Source organism: Ammospiza nelsoni, chromosome 15 (assembly GCF_027579445.1).
Source record: "Ammospiza nelsoni isolate bAmmNel1 chromosome 15, bAmmNel1.pri, whole genome shotgun sequence".
Lineage (NCBI taxonomy): Eukaryota > Metazoa > Chordata > Aves > Passeriformes > Passerellidae > Ammospiza > Ammospiza nelsoni.
In genome coordinates, this window is record NC_080647.1 from 19,163,325 (window position 1) to 19,179,626 (window position 16,302).

At 51.5% G+C, this 16,302-nt stretch overlaps 1 protein-coding gene across 3 annotated transcripts; it reads left to right on the top strand.

Annotated features, from left to right (window-relative positions):
• Window positions 1-2: 2 nt before the first annotated feature.
• AIFM1 (apoptosis inducing factor mitochondria associated 1) lies at window positions 3-14,799 on the top strand. Of its 3 annotated transcripts, none has more exons than XM_059483178.1 (17): window positions 3-118; window positions 1,174-1,316; window positions 3,935-4,028; window positions 4,625-4,648; window positions 5,087-5,199; window positions 5,308-5,438; window positions 6,003-6,093; window positions 6,813-6,897; window positions 7,620-7,696; window positions 8,078-8,186; window positions 8,798-8,905; window positions 9,708-9,796; window positions 9,876-10,016; window positions 10,551-10,693; window positions 12,691-12,815; window positions 13,331-13,527; window positions 14,592-14,799. In XM_059483178.1, the coding sequence occupies exons 1-17, from the start codon at window positions 52-54 to the stop codon at window positions 14,661-14,663; spliced, it is 1,809 nt and encodes a 602-aa protein (XP_059339161.1). In that variant the 5' UTR covers window positions 3-51; the 3' UTR covers window positions 14,664-14,799. The 3 variants fall into 3 exon arrangements, with proteins under 3 accessions (XP_059339161.1, XP_059339162.1, XP_059339163.1); XM_059483179.1 differs by lacking the exon at window positions 1,174-1,316 and adding an exon at window positions 2,110-2,237 and having other exon boundaries at window positions 11-118; XM_059483180.1 differs by lacking the exon at window positions 3-118 and adding an exon at window positions 286-329.
• Window positions 14,800-16,302: the final 1,503 nt, after the last annotated feature.

The following is a 16,302-nucleotide window of genomic DNA, read 5'->3' on the forward strand; positions in this document are numbered from 1 at the left end:
GGGCCGGGCCGGGCCGGCGGGGCCGCGACCGAGGGACCGGCGACCGGCGACATGTTCCGCTGCCGCGCGGGCCTGGCGCGCGCCCTGCGCCCCCCGCCGCGGGGACGCGCCCACGCGGGTCAGTGCCGGGACCGGGGGGCACCGGGCGCGATTCCCGCCGCTGCGGCACAGGCCCGGGGCCGATGGCGGCCGGGAGCGCGGTTTGCGGAGGGCACCGGGCCGGGCGGGCATCCCGCGGGATCGGTGCGGGCACGGCCGTGCCCGGGGCGCTGCGGGAGGGGCCGCGGGCGGCGGAGGTGCGGATGCTTCGGGAACGTGTTTGGGACAGCGTGAGTGACCCGGAGATGGCCGGGACCTTGGTCTCTTTGCGGGCGCTGCCGGCTTTGCTGCGGTTTTGTCACAAATGAGTGCCTGCAGGCAGGGGTGAGGCGGGTTCTGCTCTCACCGGGCGGGAGCAGGCGGAGGCGGGGATTGAGAGAGCCCGAACCTCTCCCGGGAGCATCGGCCGTGCCGGGAGCGGCGCTCGGAGCCGTCCCCGCCACCGCTCCATTCAGGCGTGACCTCGGCCGGCCGCCGGCTGCGATTTGGGGATGGAGAAACAAAACGCGGTGCAGCGGCTCAGCCACGGGCGCTCCCCGTCCGGCTTGCGCGGCGGGAGGTGCCTGCACCCGGATCTGCTCCTTTCCACCGGGGATGCCCTTTTTGCCAGCAAAACCCCGTCCCTTGCTGGAGGTTTATCCCGGTGGAATGAGCCGTGTGAGCAGAGGGAGTTTGGTGCCGGTGTCACCATCCCTGCTGCCCACCCTGGCCTGGCTCCTGCTTTTCCTCGGGCAGAAGAGGCCTGGAGAAGGTGTTGGAACCACCAAGACACATCTCTGTGATGGTCAGCCCAGAGAGGCTGGAGGCTCCAGCTGCAGGCAGCTGCCTAGGGATGCTCCTGCTATCAGTTAGTTCAGTTACCCCTTGATCTTACCGATAATTTGGTCTCCACAGCTGCCCGGAGCACACTGTTGTGGCTCAGGATAATGCCCTGCAGTCGCTCAGATGTGGGGCTGGGTTTTCCAAACAAGGAATTCGTTTGGGTTCAGAACTGACTTAGTCTCTAAATTTCCTGATGTACCTTTGTATTGACGGTGTTTTTGTGTTGTTTCTCCAATAAATTGTGTTCCTTAGGCACGTTGTTGCAGCGCTGGAATGTGCCCCCAGACCTGCAGCTGAGCAGACAAGTGGCTAGCACAGGCGTGCCTGGGCAAAAGGGCAGTAATTCGGTTTTTGTCCTTATTATGGGCTTGTCCACCTTAGGAGCAGGTGCCTATGTAAGTAGAAAGGTGGTTCCTGGGAAGAAGCTGCAGTCCATCTCTCCTGTCGAGCATTTGCTGTATTCCAGCTCTCTTAACTCAGCTTTTGAGTTCTGTAGCTTTATCTCTGTTTCCTCCTTCAGAAAACTTCAAGGGGGAGCTAAATGGAAAGTAACTTCTTATGATTACTAGGGTTTTAACTGTAATTTCAGTTACCTTTTAAGTTTTTTACCTTAAAGGCACTCTTGGGTTTTTTTGTTATGACCAGACAACAGCTCTGTCTGTTGTCTTGTATGAGACAAACAATTCCTTGCCAAATCTCAGTTCAGAACATTTGTTTAACTTGTGTAAGTGTACCAAATCAACCCCAGCTGGGGAGTATTTATGTTCTACTTGGAAAGGATAAAGGTTTGCAGCCTCACTGAAAGAGTAAATGACACTCCCAGAGAGCTGAAGAGTTTCAGCATTGCCTGGGAGTGGATGGATCCCAAGTTTACACCACACAAATCTGTGTTCCAAGCTCTTTCTCTAGGAGGATCGTATTCACTAAAAGTTCCAAATTCCATTTTTCTCCAAAGGAAGCTCCTGGAAAATGGAATAAAAATTCAAAACAGTGTGTGGAAGAAAAATGTTTTCCTATTTCCTTTAAATATAATTCTTTCCTGTGCCCTGCTGCCCTTTTTTTTTTGGCAGACAAGGTAGCTGAAATTACAAAGTGCACTCTGCTTTTCCCAAGACCTGTTTAATCAAGAATCCTTCCTAATACTCAGCTCTTTCCCTCTTCTCTTCCATTGCCTGTCTTCCCCTGCAGTTTTGCAATGCCATCAGCTAAGATGCCCTTCTAGATCCCTGACGTCTTCAGGTGTTCCTGGCAAAGCTGGCAGCAACCTCTTGTTATACTTAATAGTGGGAGGAACAGTCACTGGGACAGGAGTTTATGTAAGATGCTTCACTAAAGGTGTTTGTGGGGTGGGAGGGTGGAGGGTGGGCACCTGTCTGTACCTCCCACCCTGCAGCCCTTCACTGCCAGCCCTCTTTGTGCTCCCTGGCCTCAGGTACTTCATTTTCAAGGGACATTGCCAAATAATTTCAGGTTACAAATTGAATATTCTCAGATGGTGCAGTTCTTAGTGGAGAAACCTGCCTTAGAATTACCCTTTCCACATTAAGTAAATCTAAACTCAAACTGGCCGTCTTTTTTGTGACTGTGTAAGGGCACAAATTACTAATTAGTGCATTTCTCATTATATCAGTAATGTTGGCATGCAGAAAAGGAAATAATTCCTGAATATAAGTGTGCTAAAGGGAAGGAAAGAAAACTTGTCCAACTTGGTGATTTCCTCATGGAGGAGCACTGAAACATCACCCCATGTCCTGGCAAAGTATAGTTCTGCTTCTAACTAGAAAGAACTTGACATTGTCCCATTGGAAATATTTATCCTCAAGGGCTGATCTGATGTTCTGCCTGTGCATAATAGTGTTTTTCCCTAAAGGATTGGATTTAATTTGGTCTATGCTGCCCTTTGAACTCACTTAAAACCTTCCTGACTCTGCTTGTAAAAGCAGAGGTGGTTTGTAAACCTTGGCTTTTCTGTCTTTGAGCAAAAGGCTTTTAAATACTTTTATCTTCATTCTTCTAAACACAGACAAGTTCTTGTTTTTTAATATTTCCAGCATTTCTCCAGTTCCCTGGACAGGCCTTTGTCCTGTGCTCTTTTTTGTGCCTGGCATTAAATTCCTCCATTCTTTTTTAAAAGAATTTGCTATAAAACACCAACTTGTGAGGATTGGCAAATGAAATTTGATGTCATGCACATGATAGAGATTATTATGTGCAAAGGTTTTGCCCCAAAGAAAGGTTTGCTTCCCTTTAATTTTTTTACCCTTGGGGAAAAATACTGGACTCTGACCTGCTCCCAGCACTCCCAGTGTCTTCAGTCAGCTCCTGTTCAGGAGAACCCAGTTTTTCTTATAAGTTAATGTGATATAAGAGATGTTCCCTCCTTGTCTGTACCAGTAAATTGTACATGCAGGCTCTGCTTATGCTGTATCCCGAGTTTCACAGTCAAATGCACAGGTCAGGATTCAGCTGGAAGAGATTTCACATCCAAGGGCCAGTGCCTGGAACAGCCCCACTCCCGTGGCTCAAGGCCCTGCTAGTGTCAGGGCTGTCCTGCCACCACCATGCCTAGAGAAAGCCAGTCAGGTTCTTGGCTCTGCCCAGCTGCTCTGGGCTTTGGAAGGTGGGAGATGCTTTTTCTTTGGATTTGTCTTCCCTTTCTGCAGTCTTGTGTTGTGTCATGGCGCAGCTTGCATGGCATCTTGGGGTGGTTTGGCTGCATTTCCTTCACTGGAGCTGGTTCCCCTTAGAACAGGTGTGCAGCCAAACACCTGCAGGAAGGTTCATTGCTTCTGGGAAGCAGCCAGACATCCAGGGCTCACCACACCTGGTGGAGCAGGTCATTTTCTGAGCATGTTCTCAATGGGTACCTTGTCCAGGGAGGTGTATTTTGCCCCACATGTTGTCACTGGCTTTTTCAGCATGTGGGGTGGACAAAAGCCTGTCAGGGCCAGCAGCAGGATGGTGCCTTGGTGTTGTGAGGTGTACTAGGTCAGTGTCTCCTGTGTGTCTGCAGGCATACAAAACAATACAGGAGAGCAAAGAGCGATACGCCAGCCGGCTCGCCATGACAGCCAGGCAATCCCAAGGCCAGGAGTCCTCTGCCTCAGGTGGGTACCCTGCAGGTCAGGGGTTGGGCTGTTCTTCATGAGCTTGAGTCCTCCAAAACAAACAGAACAGAGCCTCTCTGGAATCACAGATGTGCCTCTGTAGGATTGCACCTCTCAGTGTGTGCCATTGTTTCAAATTCCCATTCAGGGCCAGGATGGACAGAGCTTGGAAGCAACCTGGTCTAGTGGAAGGTGTCCCTGACCATGGCAGGGAGGTGGAACTGGATGAGCTTTAATGTCTCTCCCAGCCCAACCCATTCTGGGATTCTGTTGTTCTATGACTTCCCAGCACAGAAGACAGTGCTGGTTCCATGACCCAGCAGAGGCTGTTTTACACACCATACTGAGGATAAAGTAGGATGTCTCCTGGGGCTGATTTCTGTCATTTATTCCTTCTGTGGTAAAAAGAGAAAAAAGTGTGCCCTGCTTCTGGCTTTTACCTTTGCACAGTCAGGCAAGGACACTGATTCCATAGGGCCTCCCTCCCTGGCTAGTGGAGAGCCTGTTCATCCCTGAGTGAGCCCTGAACTGCAGCTCTCAAACCACAGCCTGTGCTTCACTGACGTAAGCTATGTCTTTCTTCCCTTTTGGTGCAGGTGCTGCTCCTCAGGGCACAGCAGGTGAGTTCTGGTGCCAATGTTTAACTGCCTGCTTTGTCCCTGCCCACGGATTAACCGCATGTTTCTCAGCAACAGGACTTGCCTGTGGGAGGAGGTGCCTTCTGCACGCAACTCAAAAGTTGTCTCCTTGAACAAAATTACCAAAAAACGTGCCTTGGCCTTTTGGGGAACTTCCCTCTCTTATAAACTACTCACTGGTTGGCAGTGCAGACTTTCGGGCTCACTTAGAAAAACCAGTTTGCTGAAATCTAGCCGATTCCTGCAGGGAGCAGCTTTGGGGGGAGCAGCAGCAGGGTTCTTGGGAAGGGTGCTGGTGCAGAAGGAGCACAGTTTCCAAAGGAAGTGTGGATGTGGAAGGGCTCTGGTGACATACTCTGTCCCCTGGGGCTGGGCCGTGTGCCTGTATTTGCAGTAAATTGTCCCATCTGTCACCTGCAGCTCCGGTCACTCCTATCAAGGTCCCATCCCACGTCCCTTTCCTGCTCATTGGCGGAGGAACTGCTGCTTTCGCTGCCGCCAGATCCATCCGGGCCCGCGACCCCGGCGCGCGGGTAAGAGCTGCCCTGCTCCGTCCTGCCCTGCTCCGTCCTGCCCTGCTCTGTGTGTGCCCCTGTTTGCCTGCTCTCGCTCCAGCTGATGTGTTTCCTGGCCAATTAAAGGTGCTGATTGTGTCTGAAGATCCTGCCCTGCCCTACATGCGTCCACCCCTTTCCAAAGAACTGTGGTTTTCCGATGATCCCAACGTGACAGAGACATTGCGGTTCAAGCAGTGGAACGGCAAGGAGAGGAGGTACGTGGCACTGCAGGGGACAGGGCACAGGAGGTGGTTAGTGACAAGGTGACAATGACCAAACTGTTCTTGGGAGAGAACCACCAGCCAGTGGAGCACCGAGGGCAGGGAAAGTGTGTTGGTGCTAGGAGGGATTCAGGAATTCTGCTTCCCACCAGAGCTTGCTCAGTACTCGATGCCTCTTGAACTTTGCTGTGATTCCCCTAGATATGTCCCTCTATGGGCAGGAGTCCTGGGAAGTAAGTTAATAAAGGTGAAGCTCCACAGGTTAGAACAGAGGTCCAGGGACATGGGATCACACTTGATTTTTGTGACTTCTGTGATTAAGCCTTACTTGGTGGTTGGACTTTATGATCTTTTCCAACCTGACCAATTCTATGATTCCGTGATCCAAACCCTAGAACTTCAACAGTGTGAAGACCCTATTACTTAAAAATAGATAAATAAGTGTGGAGCTTGTTAGAGATGCACAAAGCTGTCTTTATCTTGTTGGAGTTGCTGAACAGCTGGATATCTGGTATCCCAGAGCAAGAGGAACCTGTTTGATAATGGAGCTTTTCTCAGTATCTATTTCCAGCCGCCGTCTTTCTACGTGCCTGTCGAGGACCTGCCTTGTGTGGAAAATGGTGGGGTGGCAGTTCTGCCTGGCAAAAAGGTGGGTACAGCACTGGCTGTTGTTCCCACAGCTCTTCTTGAACAGAACCTGCACTCTAAGCTGGTACTGAACCACTGGAGTTGGAGGAGGAGTTGGCTGGGAAGGGGAATTTGGATAAGTTTGGGAAAAATGTGATTGAGCAGAGATTATGCTAATCTGAATTGAAGTTTGAAAGTGGGAGAAGCCAAGAGGAATAGCAGTGATCTGAGGGAAGATGATGAGGAAGAGAGAAGGATACGTTTGGAGTCTGGGCATGGGACAAAAATATGTAGACCTTAGAGACAGGGTGTGACAAGTGGGAGCTGGGCTGTGTGGGCTGGAAGGTGAGGTGAGGAGAGCACAGAGATCAAGGTAGTGGGTGATAAGGTGAGCAGGAGCACTGTGCCGAAGCAGCAGGAAGGTGGAGAAATTTATGGTGAACCTTCTAAAATATTTACATCCTCAGTTGTTTGTATGCTGCTATGACAAATGTCAGTGATTCCTCTTCTGCTGAGATATGCTGTGTCTGAGCCCATTTCACACTCAGACCTTGGGAAGATCAACCTGAGTTACGGTGACTCCCAAAGAAGTTGTCTCAATTCCCACTTCCAGTCCTCTCACTTCCCCATTCCTACCCCTACCCTAAACCTAAAGGTAGGAGAATGTTAATTCCACATTTGTAACTCTGATCAGTAGTCCATGAAGTGAAGAGCTTGATCTCATCTGGGTTCATCTTGCAGGTTGTGCACATGGATGTCAGAGGGAACACAGTGAAGCTTAATGATGGGACCCAGATATCCTATGACAAATGTCTCATTGCCACTGGTAAGTGCTGTGGTTTTTTCTCTTGTTCCTGGTCTTGTGCCAGGCTTTTTATTTCAGTGACATTTAGCTAGAGATAAATTCTTAAGAGTACCTCCCCTGTGGAGTCAAGCTGGGGGAGTCCAGCCTGGAAAAGAGAAGGCTTTTAGGAGATCGTTGAGCCTTCCAGTGCTTAAAAGGGGCTCCAAGAGATCTGGAGAGAGGATTTGGACAAGGGTCTGGAGTGACAGGACAATGGGGAAGGCCAGAGGGCAGGGTTAGGTGGGATACTGGGAAGGAATTCTTCCTGGGCACAGGTTGCCAAGAAAAAATGTGGCTGCCCCTGAGAAGTGTCCAAGGCCAGGCTGGATGGGGCTTGGAGCAGCCTGGGATAGTGGAAGGTGTCCCTGCCCATGGCAAGGGGTGGAACGGGATCAGCTTTAAGGTTCCTTCCAACCCAAACCATACCATGATTCTTTGGTTCTGTTTGAGAAGAAGTCTCTGCAGTGTCAAACATGATGTGGAGCAGTCACATGAAGGACACTTGTGCAGACAACCATGCTGCATTGTTCACCTGCCTTGCATTGTCAGATTTTCTGGGACATTCAGGCAGCAACAGGGATACTGGGATATTCCCATACTGGAACAGTTTGAGAAGCACAACTGAGATCCAAGACAGCTTTGCACTGTGGATATCCAGTGCCATGGCTGTGGTGTCACTAGTCTCCTCTCCTTGTTGTGCACAGGGGGATCCCCACGGAACCTGCCTGCCATCGAAAGAGCTGGAAAAGAAGTGCAGAAAAGGCTGACCCTGTTCCGAAAGGTAACCTCCAGGTGCTGCCAGCCCCTGTTAGGCTGAATAAATCAGAGCCATTTACCACTCTTCAGTTTTTAAACTCTTCTCCTTTGGGTTGGGATGGTCCTGCCTTGGCTCAGATGCTTCCCTCAGATGATGCCCAGGAATCCATTGCCTGCTTATTCTTTTTCCCAGGCAGGAAACCATGGTAGAGTCTACTCAACCACTCACCTGCTTACCTCAGCCTGAGAGCTGTAACAGTGTGTGGGATTATGGGGTTTAGGTGTTTTTTTAAATTTTACCTCCTGTGTGACTTTGCTGCACCTTCCAAAGTGAATAAAAGCCATTGCATATGACCAACGTTGCCATTCCTGTTAGGATTGGAAATGGGGGTAAATGTTCTTTCAGATCGAGGACTTCCAAAGGCTGGAGAAGATTTCCAGGGAAGTCAAGTCCATCACAATTATTGGTGGTGGTTTCCTCGGCAGTGAGCTGGCCTGCGCTCTGGGAAGGAGAGGTGAGCGTGTCCCCAGCTGTGACAGGCACTGAGTGGCAGCAGCCTCACATTAGAAACTTCTTTTCAGTCCTCAACTGCTCAGTTTTTGCACAGACTCTTAAAGGAAACAACACACAAGTGTTTTGTTGCCTGTGTGGCCAAGGTTTTCCCAGTCTCGCCCTCTGACCACAGAGGTGAGAGCTCTGCGGGCCAGTGCGAGCTGCAGAGTCATTCCACCCTCTCAAAAGTTACATTTGTTCTCTGTGCTCAATGCCACCCTCAAACTATGATTTTGGCGTTGTAACTGGATGATCTTTAAGGTCCCTTTCAACCCAAAGCAGTCCATAATTCTGTGATTTCAAAAAGGTGGTGAGCAGCTGGATTCTGTCAGTGTGTGTATAGAACCTTTATGGTAATTTTAAAAAGTTTTTGCCAAAATACCAAGTGTTTTCTCTAAAAGTCTGTTATCTAGACTTTGCAGGTATATGTGAAACAGTAGTCAGTCACTTTGTGACTCCTTGGGAGCCAGAACTCCCAGATTTGGAAACTTCTGTCAAGCTCCTTGTGTAAAGTGTGTGCGTTCCAACATCTGCTGCTGCTCTTCATCTTGCTGCTCCATGCTTCCCTTCCAGCACGAACCCGAGGCCTGGAGGTGATCCAGCTGTTTCCAGAGAATGGCAACATGGGCAAAGTCCTGCCCGAATACCTGAGCAACTGGACCACGGAGAAAGTCAGAAGAGGTGAAGCTGCTGAGTGGGTTTGGGCTGGTGGCTGCCAGGCAGCTGCTCCTGGGGACATTCAGCTCCTTTCTGTCCCTGGAGCCTTGGGAAGTGGCCTGGCTGCAGCACAGGGGAAGCTGCAGTTTAGGCAGCTTGGGCAGCACAAAGCTGCCCTGAATCCTGGGCTTCTTGACAGTTCCTCTGGGGAAGCTGAGTAAGCAGGCTTGCTCATGTCAGTGGGGCTTTCCTTCCCTGTGGCTGTTTCCCTGGAATGATCTCTGTGTCCATGCACACACTTGGGTCTGGTCAGGTGCAGTAGTGTTTAGCTGATAAAGTCAGTAAGATCCAAGACACCTTTTTCCATTTGCTGCATTAAGTGCAAAATAATCCTGTGCAATGGGAAGTGGAGAGGGAGAGAGGGAGGAGGAATGTCATTGAGGTGTGGATTGCAGGGCCTGATAACCCACAGGTCTGAGTTACTTTCCTTTTTGGAAGCTGTGTTGTTGGATCTCTGGGTCTGGCTGTGGCATAGCGATAGGTAATTGAGTGTTCTTAGTTCCTGAACACTTGTTTTAGGGAATTCTTTTGGATGTGGCCTTGTCATCACGTGAGATGTAATTTGGATTGTCTTTTAAGCAGCTTTCACACTTTTTATCTGGGCGTCTCCTCATGCTTCCCCCAGAGCTGCACTAACACGTGCAGCAAAGCTCAAGTGGGCTCTGTCCTGGTTCCTCACCCGGCATCTGTCTGCACCAACCACCTGCTGCAGGTGGGATGTGCCCAGCCCTGAGCAGGCAGTGAGGTGTCCTGTGCTCGTTTCCAGAGGGGGTCAATGTCCTGCCTAATGCCGTGGTCAAATCCGTCTCGGTCTGCGGCAACCGGCTGCTGATTCAGCTGAAGGACGGCCGGAAGGTAAACGGGAAACAGGGAGAGGGTCACGTTTGGAGGAGCACGCAGGGAATTAACATCCTAATTATGCATTCCCAAACAGGTGGAGACTGATCACATCGTGGCTGCAGTGGGGCTGGAGCCCAACGTGGAACTGGCCAAGTCAGCAGGGCTGGAGGTGGACTCGGACTTTGGGGGGTTCCGGGTGAACGCAGAGCTACAGGCACGCTCCAACATCTGGGTGGTGAGTGTGGGCACAGCCTCCCACAACATCTGGGTGCTGAGTGTGGGCACAGCCTCCCAGTGCTGCTGCTGCTGTAGTGGGACACAGAATGACAGGAGGAGGTGAAGGGGGTGAACAGGAGCGAGTAAGGAGAGCAGTTGTAGCGCAGGCCCAGAGCCTGGTCAGGCGCTGCAGCCACCTCGTTGCCGTGGTAACCACAGCAAGTTTGGAATATTTATGCTGTGTAAGAGGAGTTGGGGTAACCTAAAGATAGCCTGGATCACTTGCTTGCATAAGAGTCCCTTGGTGGGCGTTGATACTTTGATTCCTCTGGAAAACGTACCTCATGCTGCATTATTTTTCCAAAGATTGGGGAAAAATGCTGAGAAACTGGGAGTTGTGTAGTCCAGGGAGTGGGATGAGGTAGTGGTGGTGTTTGGGGTTTGTCAGAAAAACTCAGTTCCTTGTTCCATGTGTTCTCTTCCTGATGTTTTTGGTTTGGGCACTGGTGGAAGCTTTCCCTGTCACGGTGCTCACGGGATGCTTCTCTCCAAGGCAGGGGATGCTGCCTGCTTTTATGACATCAAACTGGGCCGCAGGCGTGTGGAGCACCATGATCATGCCGTGGTGAGCGGGAGACTGGCTGGAGAAAACATGACAGGAGCTGCAAAGCCCTACTGGCACCAGTCCATGTTCTGGTAACAGTCCTTTCCTCTTTGGGGGTTCCTTGTGTGGCCACGTTGCAGGAGCTTGGACAAGATACACCTTGAGAAGTGTCTGTTTCCCAAGGGGAGTGAAACCACCTCAGCAAACACCTGGTACAGCTTCATGTTCCTAAAGCTCAGGCTGGGGGAGGTGTTTGAGCATTTGCTGCTCTGCCCTCATCTCCCTCAAGTGCTTTCCCTTCCTGCAGATCCCAGTTTCTCCCAGAATGAGTCCCATTCCGCAGAGCAAGGAGCAATACAGAGCGACTGATGTACAGGTTGAATTTAGCAGCAACTTTTCTGTGATGATTATCTGAAGTTCCCCAGCCCAATCTGTGGGTCTGAGTGTTGCACTTTGCTGAACTGATGCTTTAGTGGCAAAGCATTGCTGCATCCAGGAGTACCTGAAAAGCTGTTTTCCAGAGAGAGGTATCAGGGAAATGGGCAACTTGGCTGTATTTTCCTGAAGTTCTTTTTAAAACAAAATGAATGAGAACAGAAAAATGAAACAACAAAAAGCCCCCCAAAAATTAAAATCCAAAAGGCTGTTAGTTCAGACCAATTAAAAATCCCAAATATTGTTTATTGACAGGATTTCAAATATGGGTGAAAGAGTTTTAGTTTTTTTCAGAGAAATCCCCATAGAAACAGTTATTTATGACTTGCTGTCACTTACCTGAACTCTTGGTCTGTCCTGCCTGGATTCAGGGCCCAGAGCATTTCTCACTTCACTTTTAAACAAGAAACATAGAGCCACAGAATCCTTGAGGCTGGGGAAAACTTCAGAGGTCATCAAGTGCAGCTGAGGACAGAGACAGCCATTTCCCAGGGGTGCTTTCCCCTGGGATGCTCTCAGCCATGACCAGATGCAGGTGAAGGAGGACTGTGAGTTGCAGCCCCGTGTTTGTTGGCAGGTGTCACACTATGCCAGCCCTGGAAGTGTGACACTTCCATCCCCCGTGCTGAAAAGCTGGGAAATGACAGGAATTCCTCATGCATTTTGTCAGCATGCTCAGGATCCTGGTCCTCTTGGAGAGAAGGTTGTGTGGAGACCTCACAGCGTCTTCCAGTGTCTGAAGGGGCTGCAAGGAAGGGAGGGACTGGAGTCCCTCCTCCAGGACAAGGGGGAGAGGCTCTGAACTGACAGAGGGGAAATTTAGGTTCAATATACAGAAGAAATCCTTCCCTCTGAGGGTGATGAGGCCCTGGCACAGGGTGCCCAGGGAAGCTGTGGCTGCCACTGGATCCCTGGAAGTGGACAGGGCTTGGAGCAATCTGGGATAGTGGAAGGTGTCCCTGCCCATGGCAGAAGAGTGGAATGAAATGGGTTTTGAGGTCCCTTCCAACCCAAATCATTCCATGATCCCTCCTGAGCTTCAGGTGATCACAGCTGCCATATTACTGGTGTTCCTTGCAGTCACCCCAGTCTGTGCTGGAGGATTCTGGCAGGGAGGTGGTGTTGTACATAGATTCATGGTTTGTGATGCACCTGTTTCCTCAGCATCCTGGGAAACACTTCAGACACTGCTGCTTGCTAGTCCCAAACCACAGCTGCTTTATCTACTATCAGCACCCCAGCTCAGACTTGGGTGCCCTGTTCAAGAAGGTGTTATGGCAAAGTTTCTTCCCTTTAGTCTTTTCTAAATGCTCTCAAAAATCTTCACTCCATGACTGTCCATGCTGCCAAGCCTGGTGTGGATAACAGCGCTGCCAGAAGCTGGGAAGCCTCCAGCTGCCTCCCAGGGAGCAGGCCTGAAGGATTTCAGAGTTTTGGCCAGTGAGCTCGTTTTATTCATGGCCATGGGCTTGTCATGTCTTGACTCCTTGTTCCACCTGTGTGTGCAGAGGAGACTCCATGTCTCAGTCAGTGTGTCAGTGTCCAGCATTGCCCACAGCATGCTGGGGTAAGGAGTGGAGCACGGATGGATGGAACTGCCTTGGATTTGTCTCTGCTACTGTTACCAATTACTTCATTCCCACTTCATTCCTAGGAGTGATCTGGGCCCCAACGTGGGCTACGAAGCCATTGGCCTCGTGGACAGCAGTCTGCCCACAGTGGGAGTGTTTGCCAAGGCGACAGCGAAGGACACGCCAAAATGCGCCACAGAACTGTCAGGTAGGGACCGGGGAGCTCCTGCCCGTGCTGCTGTGGGGACCACAGAGTCACCCTGACCTCTGAGAGCACGAGGAAACAGCAGTCTGCTGTCTCATTTCTCCACCAAGCTTTAAAGGCTGGCTTGGATATTAAAATGTGATTAAAGCATTCCTCCAAGAAGGTATCACAGAACACATCTACTGCCAGGCAGACTTTCTCAGGGAAGTCTGATCTTCTTGGCAATAAAATGATCAGTTTGAGACAACAGAGACGCTGGATCCAAGCATGTTTATTTTATATCTGCTGCCTGGAGGAAGCAGACTGTGCTCTCCTTTCCATTTGGGGGTAGTAGTTGGGGATTGTTGGTGTTATGCTCCATGTTGGGATATTTTCATCCTTGTGTTCAAGAAACTTAACTTTTGGGGAACACAACTCAAAGGGAAACACCTCAGGCTCCTGCAGAACATGCTCTTGAGTCTGCTCCCATCATCACATGTCCTGCACTGGGTGTGTGACTCCTCCTATTTCTGCCTTAGGGACTGGAATTCGATCTGAGAGTGAAACAGAAGCGGAAGCCTCAGAAGTTCAGATCTCTCAAAGCTCTTCACCAATGCCTCAAGTCCCAAAGCAAGGAGAAGATTACGGCAAAGGTGTCATTTTCTACCTCAGGGATAAGGTCGTGGTGGGAATTGTGTTGTGGAACATCTTCAACAGGATGCCCATTGCTCGGAAGGTCAGTGCAGGGAGGATGGTGGACAGGGGGGTTTGTTAGAGCGGGACTTTTCTTGTGGAAAAATCAATCTGTCAATTCAAAGTGAGGATAAATAAAGGCAGAAGCTCTGTCTGGTGCAACATCCCATGGGAACACTGTTCTGGGTTTATAAGGGGAGCTGGCCCTGTGGTTTTTTTTGATGTTTGCAAATTTTTTACACAAATAACTCGAATTGGGTGTGTGCTCCAATCCTTGCCTTGGCATGGCTGAAATTCCAGGTCTGTAGTACAGGCTGGAGTCACAGTGATGGCACAAGAGTGAAGTGTCCCATTTTTGTGCTGTTTTGTCCCATGTCCAAGCATCTGAAAAAGTCTCAAATGTCACCATCCCAGAAACAGCCACCATGGCAGGGCTGGAGCAGCCTTGAGCAGGGGCTTGGTGTGTCCCCACCCCTGTGGCCTGGCCCAGACCTCTCAGCTCAGCTAAGCCAGACTCAGGTCAGGTTTTAACACCTCTGAAGAATTTTTGGTTGTTTGAACCGTGGGAGTGATCCCACACTGCCCTTGGGTGATCTGTCCCAAGACAAACTATTCATGGTGGAAGTCTTTGTTGATATCTAATCTGAAGATGCAATTGAAACATGTTGCTTCTGCCATCCCCCTGGGAGATCCTGCCTGCCTCCTTGCCTCCCTCCCCTTCTCTCCCTCCCTTAGCAGTTCTAAATCCATAGTCTCTTCATCTTGTCTAAAAGTTGCAGGTTCAAGCCAGGTATCCTGGCTCCAAGTCAGGGCCAGGCTCACCTTTGCAGAGCTGAATCTCTTTTTAAAACACTTGTTCTCCCTGGCTGTAAAGAGAAACCCAGAAACAAGGACAGGAGGTTGGTTTTCTTGCTGTTCCTGTAGGCAGGTGATGGTACATTTAAGACTCCCATGTGAATTTGGGTGTAGAAAGAGCTGTTGTGTTGTGGCTGTCTCAGTCTGGTGCTTCAGAGAGGATCCAAGGAGTTCCTGGCATTGGCTGTGACAGTCCTGCAGCACTGGCTCTCTGCAGGATTCACAGGATTTAATGTGTTCTCCTCCTTCCAGATCATCAAAGATGGGGAGGAGCATGAGGACCTCAACGAAGTAGCAAAGCTCTTCAACATCCACGAAGACTGAACTCCACAGCAGGAACACCTGGAGGGAGTGGGCTGTGTGCACCCCTGCACCGTAGGCAGCTTCCTGGGAGCACTTGGGAATATTCCACTCACTCAAGCCCAGTGTTTGCACCAATAAAGTCTGATTGTTCTAGTCATCTGCTCCTTTCTGCACCACTGCCTGGCTGGTGAGGAAAGGGGAACGTGCTGCCCTACTGGGGTCAGTTTTCCCTTGTGTGAGCCTTGGAGAAGCCTGCAGAACTCCCTCTTTCCTTGCAGGAATTCCCACTGGGGAGCAAGCAGGCCTGCAGGCTCTCTGCCTGTACTCCAGACTGTTGAAACAGACTCAACTTGGGAAAATCAATTACCAATTAAAATCAGAACAGGATGATGAGAAGTAAATCTTAAAACCACTTTCCCTCCCTTTCCTTGCTGGGCTCTCCATCCTCCCTCCCATTGTCACAAGGAGAACAGGGAATGAGGGCCATGGTCCGTTCATCACATATTGTTTCTGTCCCTGCTCAGGGAGAGGGGTTGTGGTCCTTCCCCTGCTCCAGTGTGGGGTCCCTCCCACAGCAGCCAGTGGTCTATGAAGTTCTCCAGTGTGAGTCCTTTCCCATGGGCTGCAGTTAAATCTTTTATCCCCGAGGTGTCACCACCATCTCTGCTGGGCTCAGCCTTGGCCAGCAGTGGGTGCATCCTGGAGCCGGTGGCGTTGGCTCTGTCAGACATGGGGCAAGTTGTGGCAATTTCTCACAGAAGCCGCCCCAGTAGCCCCCTTGCTGCCAAAACCCGGCCATGCAAACCCAACACACCTGACAACTGCATTGGGTGACACTGCAGGGCCTCATGACACCAAGGAGCCATTGTGACACAGCAGGGCCACATCCTCCCCATGGGGTGCTTACGGAGCCCCTCTGGGGTACCAACTCAAGCAGAACACCTTGCTGAGGAAGTAGCAGCTTCGTGTGGAAAAGGAGCCATGGAGGAACAGAACCCTAGTCCCCAGAGCCCCAAGGAGAGGCACCAGCTGAGAGACGGAGGGAGAGGCCAACAGGAGGATGGCACCAGGTCCACCAGCACCCTGCCCAGGGAGCTGCCTCCGCCCCACACCTCTTCCTCCTCTCGTCCACGGCTGCAGCAGCCTCGGGGCAGCCAGGACCGGTCCCTGCACTGGCTGACATTGCCCCGCAGCTCCCAGGGCCGGTCCCTGCCCCGGTTGACATCGCCCCGCAGCTCCCAGGGCAGCCAGGCCCGGTCCCAACCCCGGCTGACATCGCCCTGCAGCTCCCAGGGCAGCCAGGCCCGGTCCCAGCCATCGCCCTGCAGCTCCCAGGGCAGCCAGGCCCGGTCCCAGCCCCGGCTGACATCGCCCTGCAGCTCCCAGGGCAGCCAGGCCTGGTCTGTGTCCCGGCTGACATCGTCCCACAGCACCCTGAGCTCGGCGGGTACCGAGAGCCGCCTCAGCCCGGACGCGGGCAGCCGGGAACAAGGCCCGCGGCGGCGCAAGTCCCGCCCTGGCAGCTCCTTGCAGCCGGCCATCCCGGCCAGCAGAGCTGCAGCCGCTGGCCAGCTCCGACCCGTGAGGAGCCGCCGGGCCCGCAGCGGCCTGATGGGGCCAGAAGCGGTGAGGGCCAAGCACAGAGGGCCGGACGAGGCTT

Coding starts and splice junctions, on each gene's coding strand:
- AIFM1 (XM_059483178.1), top strand. CDS start 52: ATGTTCCGCTGCCGCGCGGGCCTGGCGCGCGCCCTGCGCCCCCCGCCG. Junction 1,317..3,934: donor CCTTAGGAGCAGGTGCCTAT/GTAAGTAGAAAG, acceptor GTGTGTCTGCAG/GCATACAAAACAATACAGGA. Junction 8,906..9,707: donor CACGGAGAAAGTCAGAAGAG/GTGAAGCTGCTG, acceptor GCTCGTTTCCAG/AGGGGGTCAATGTCCTGCCT.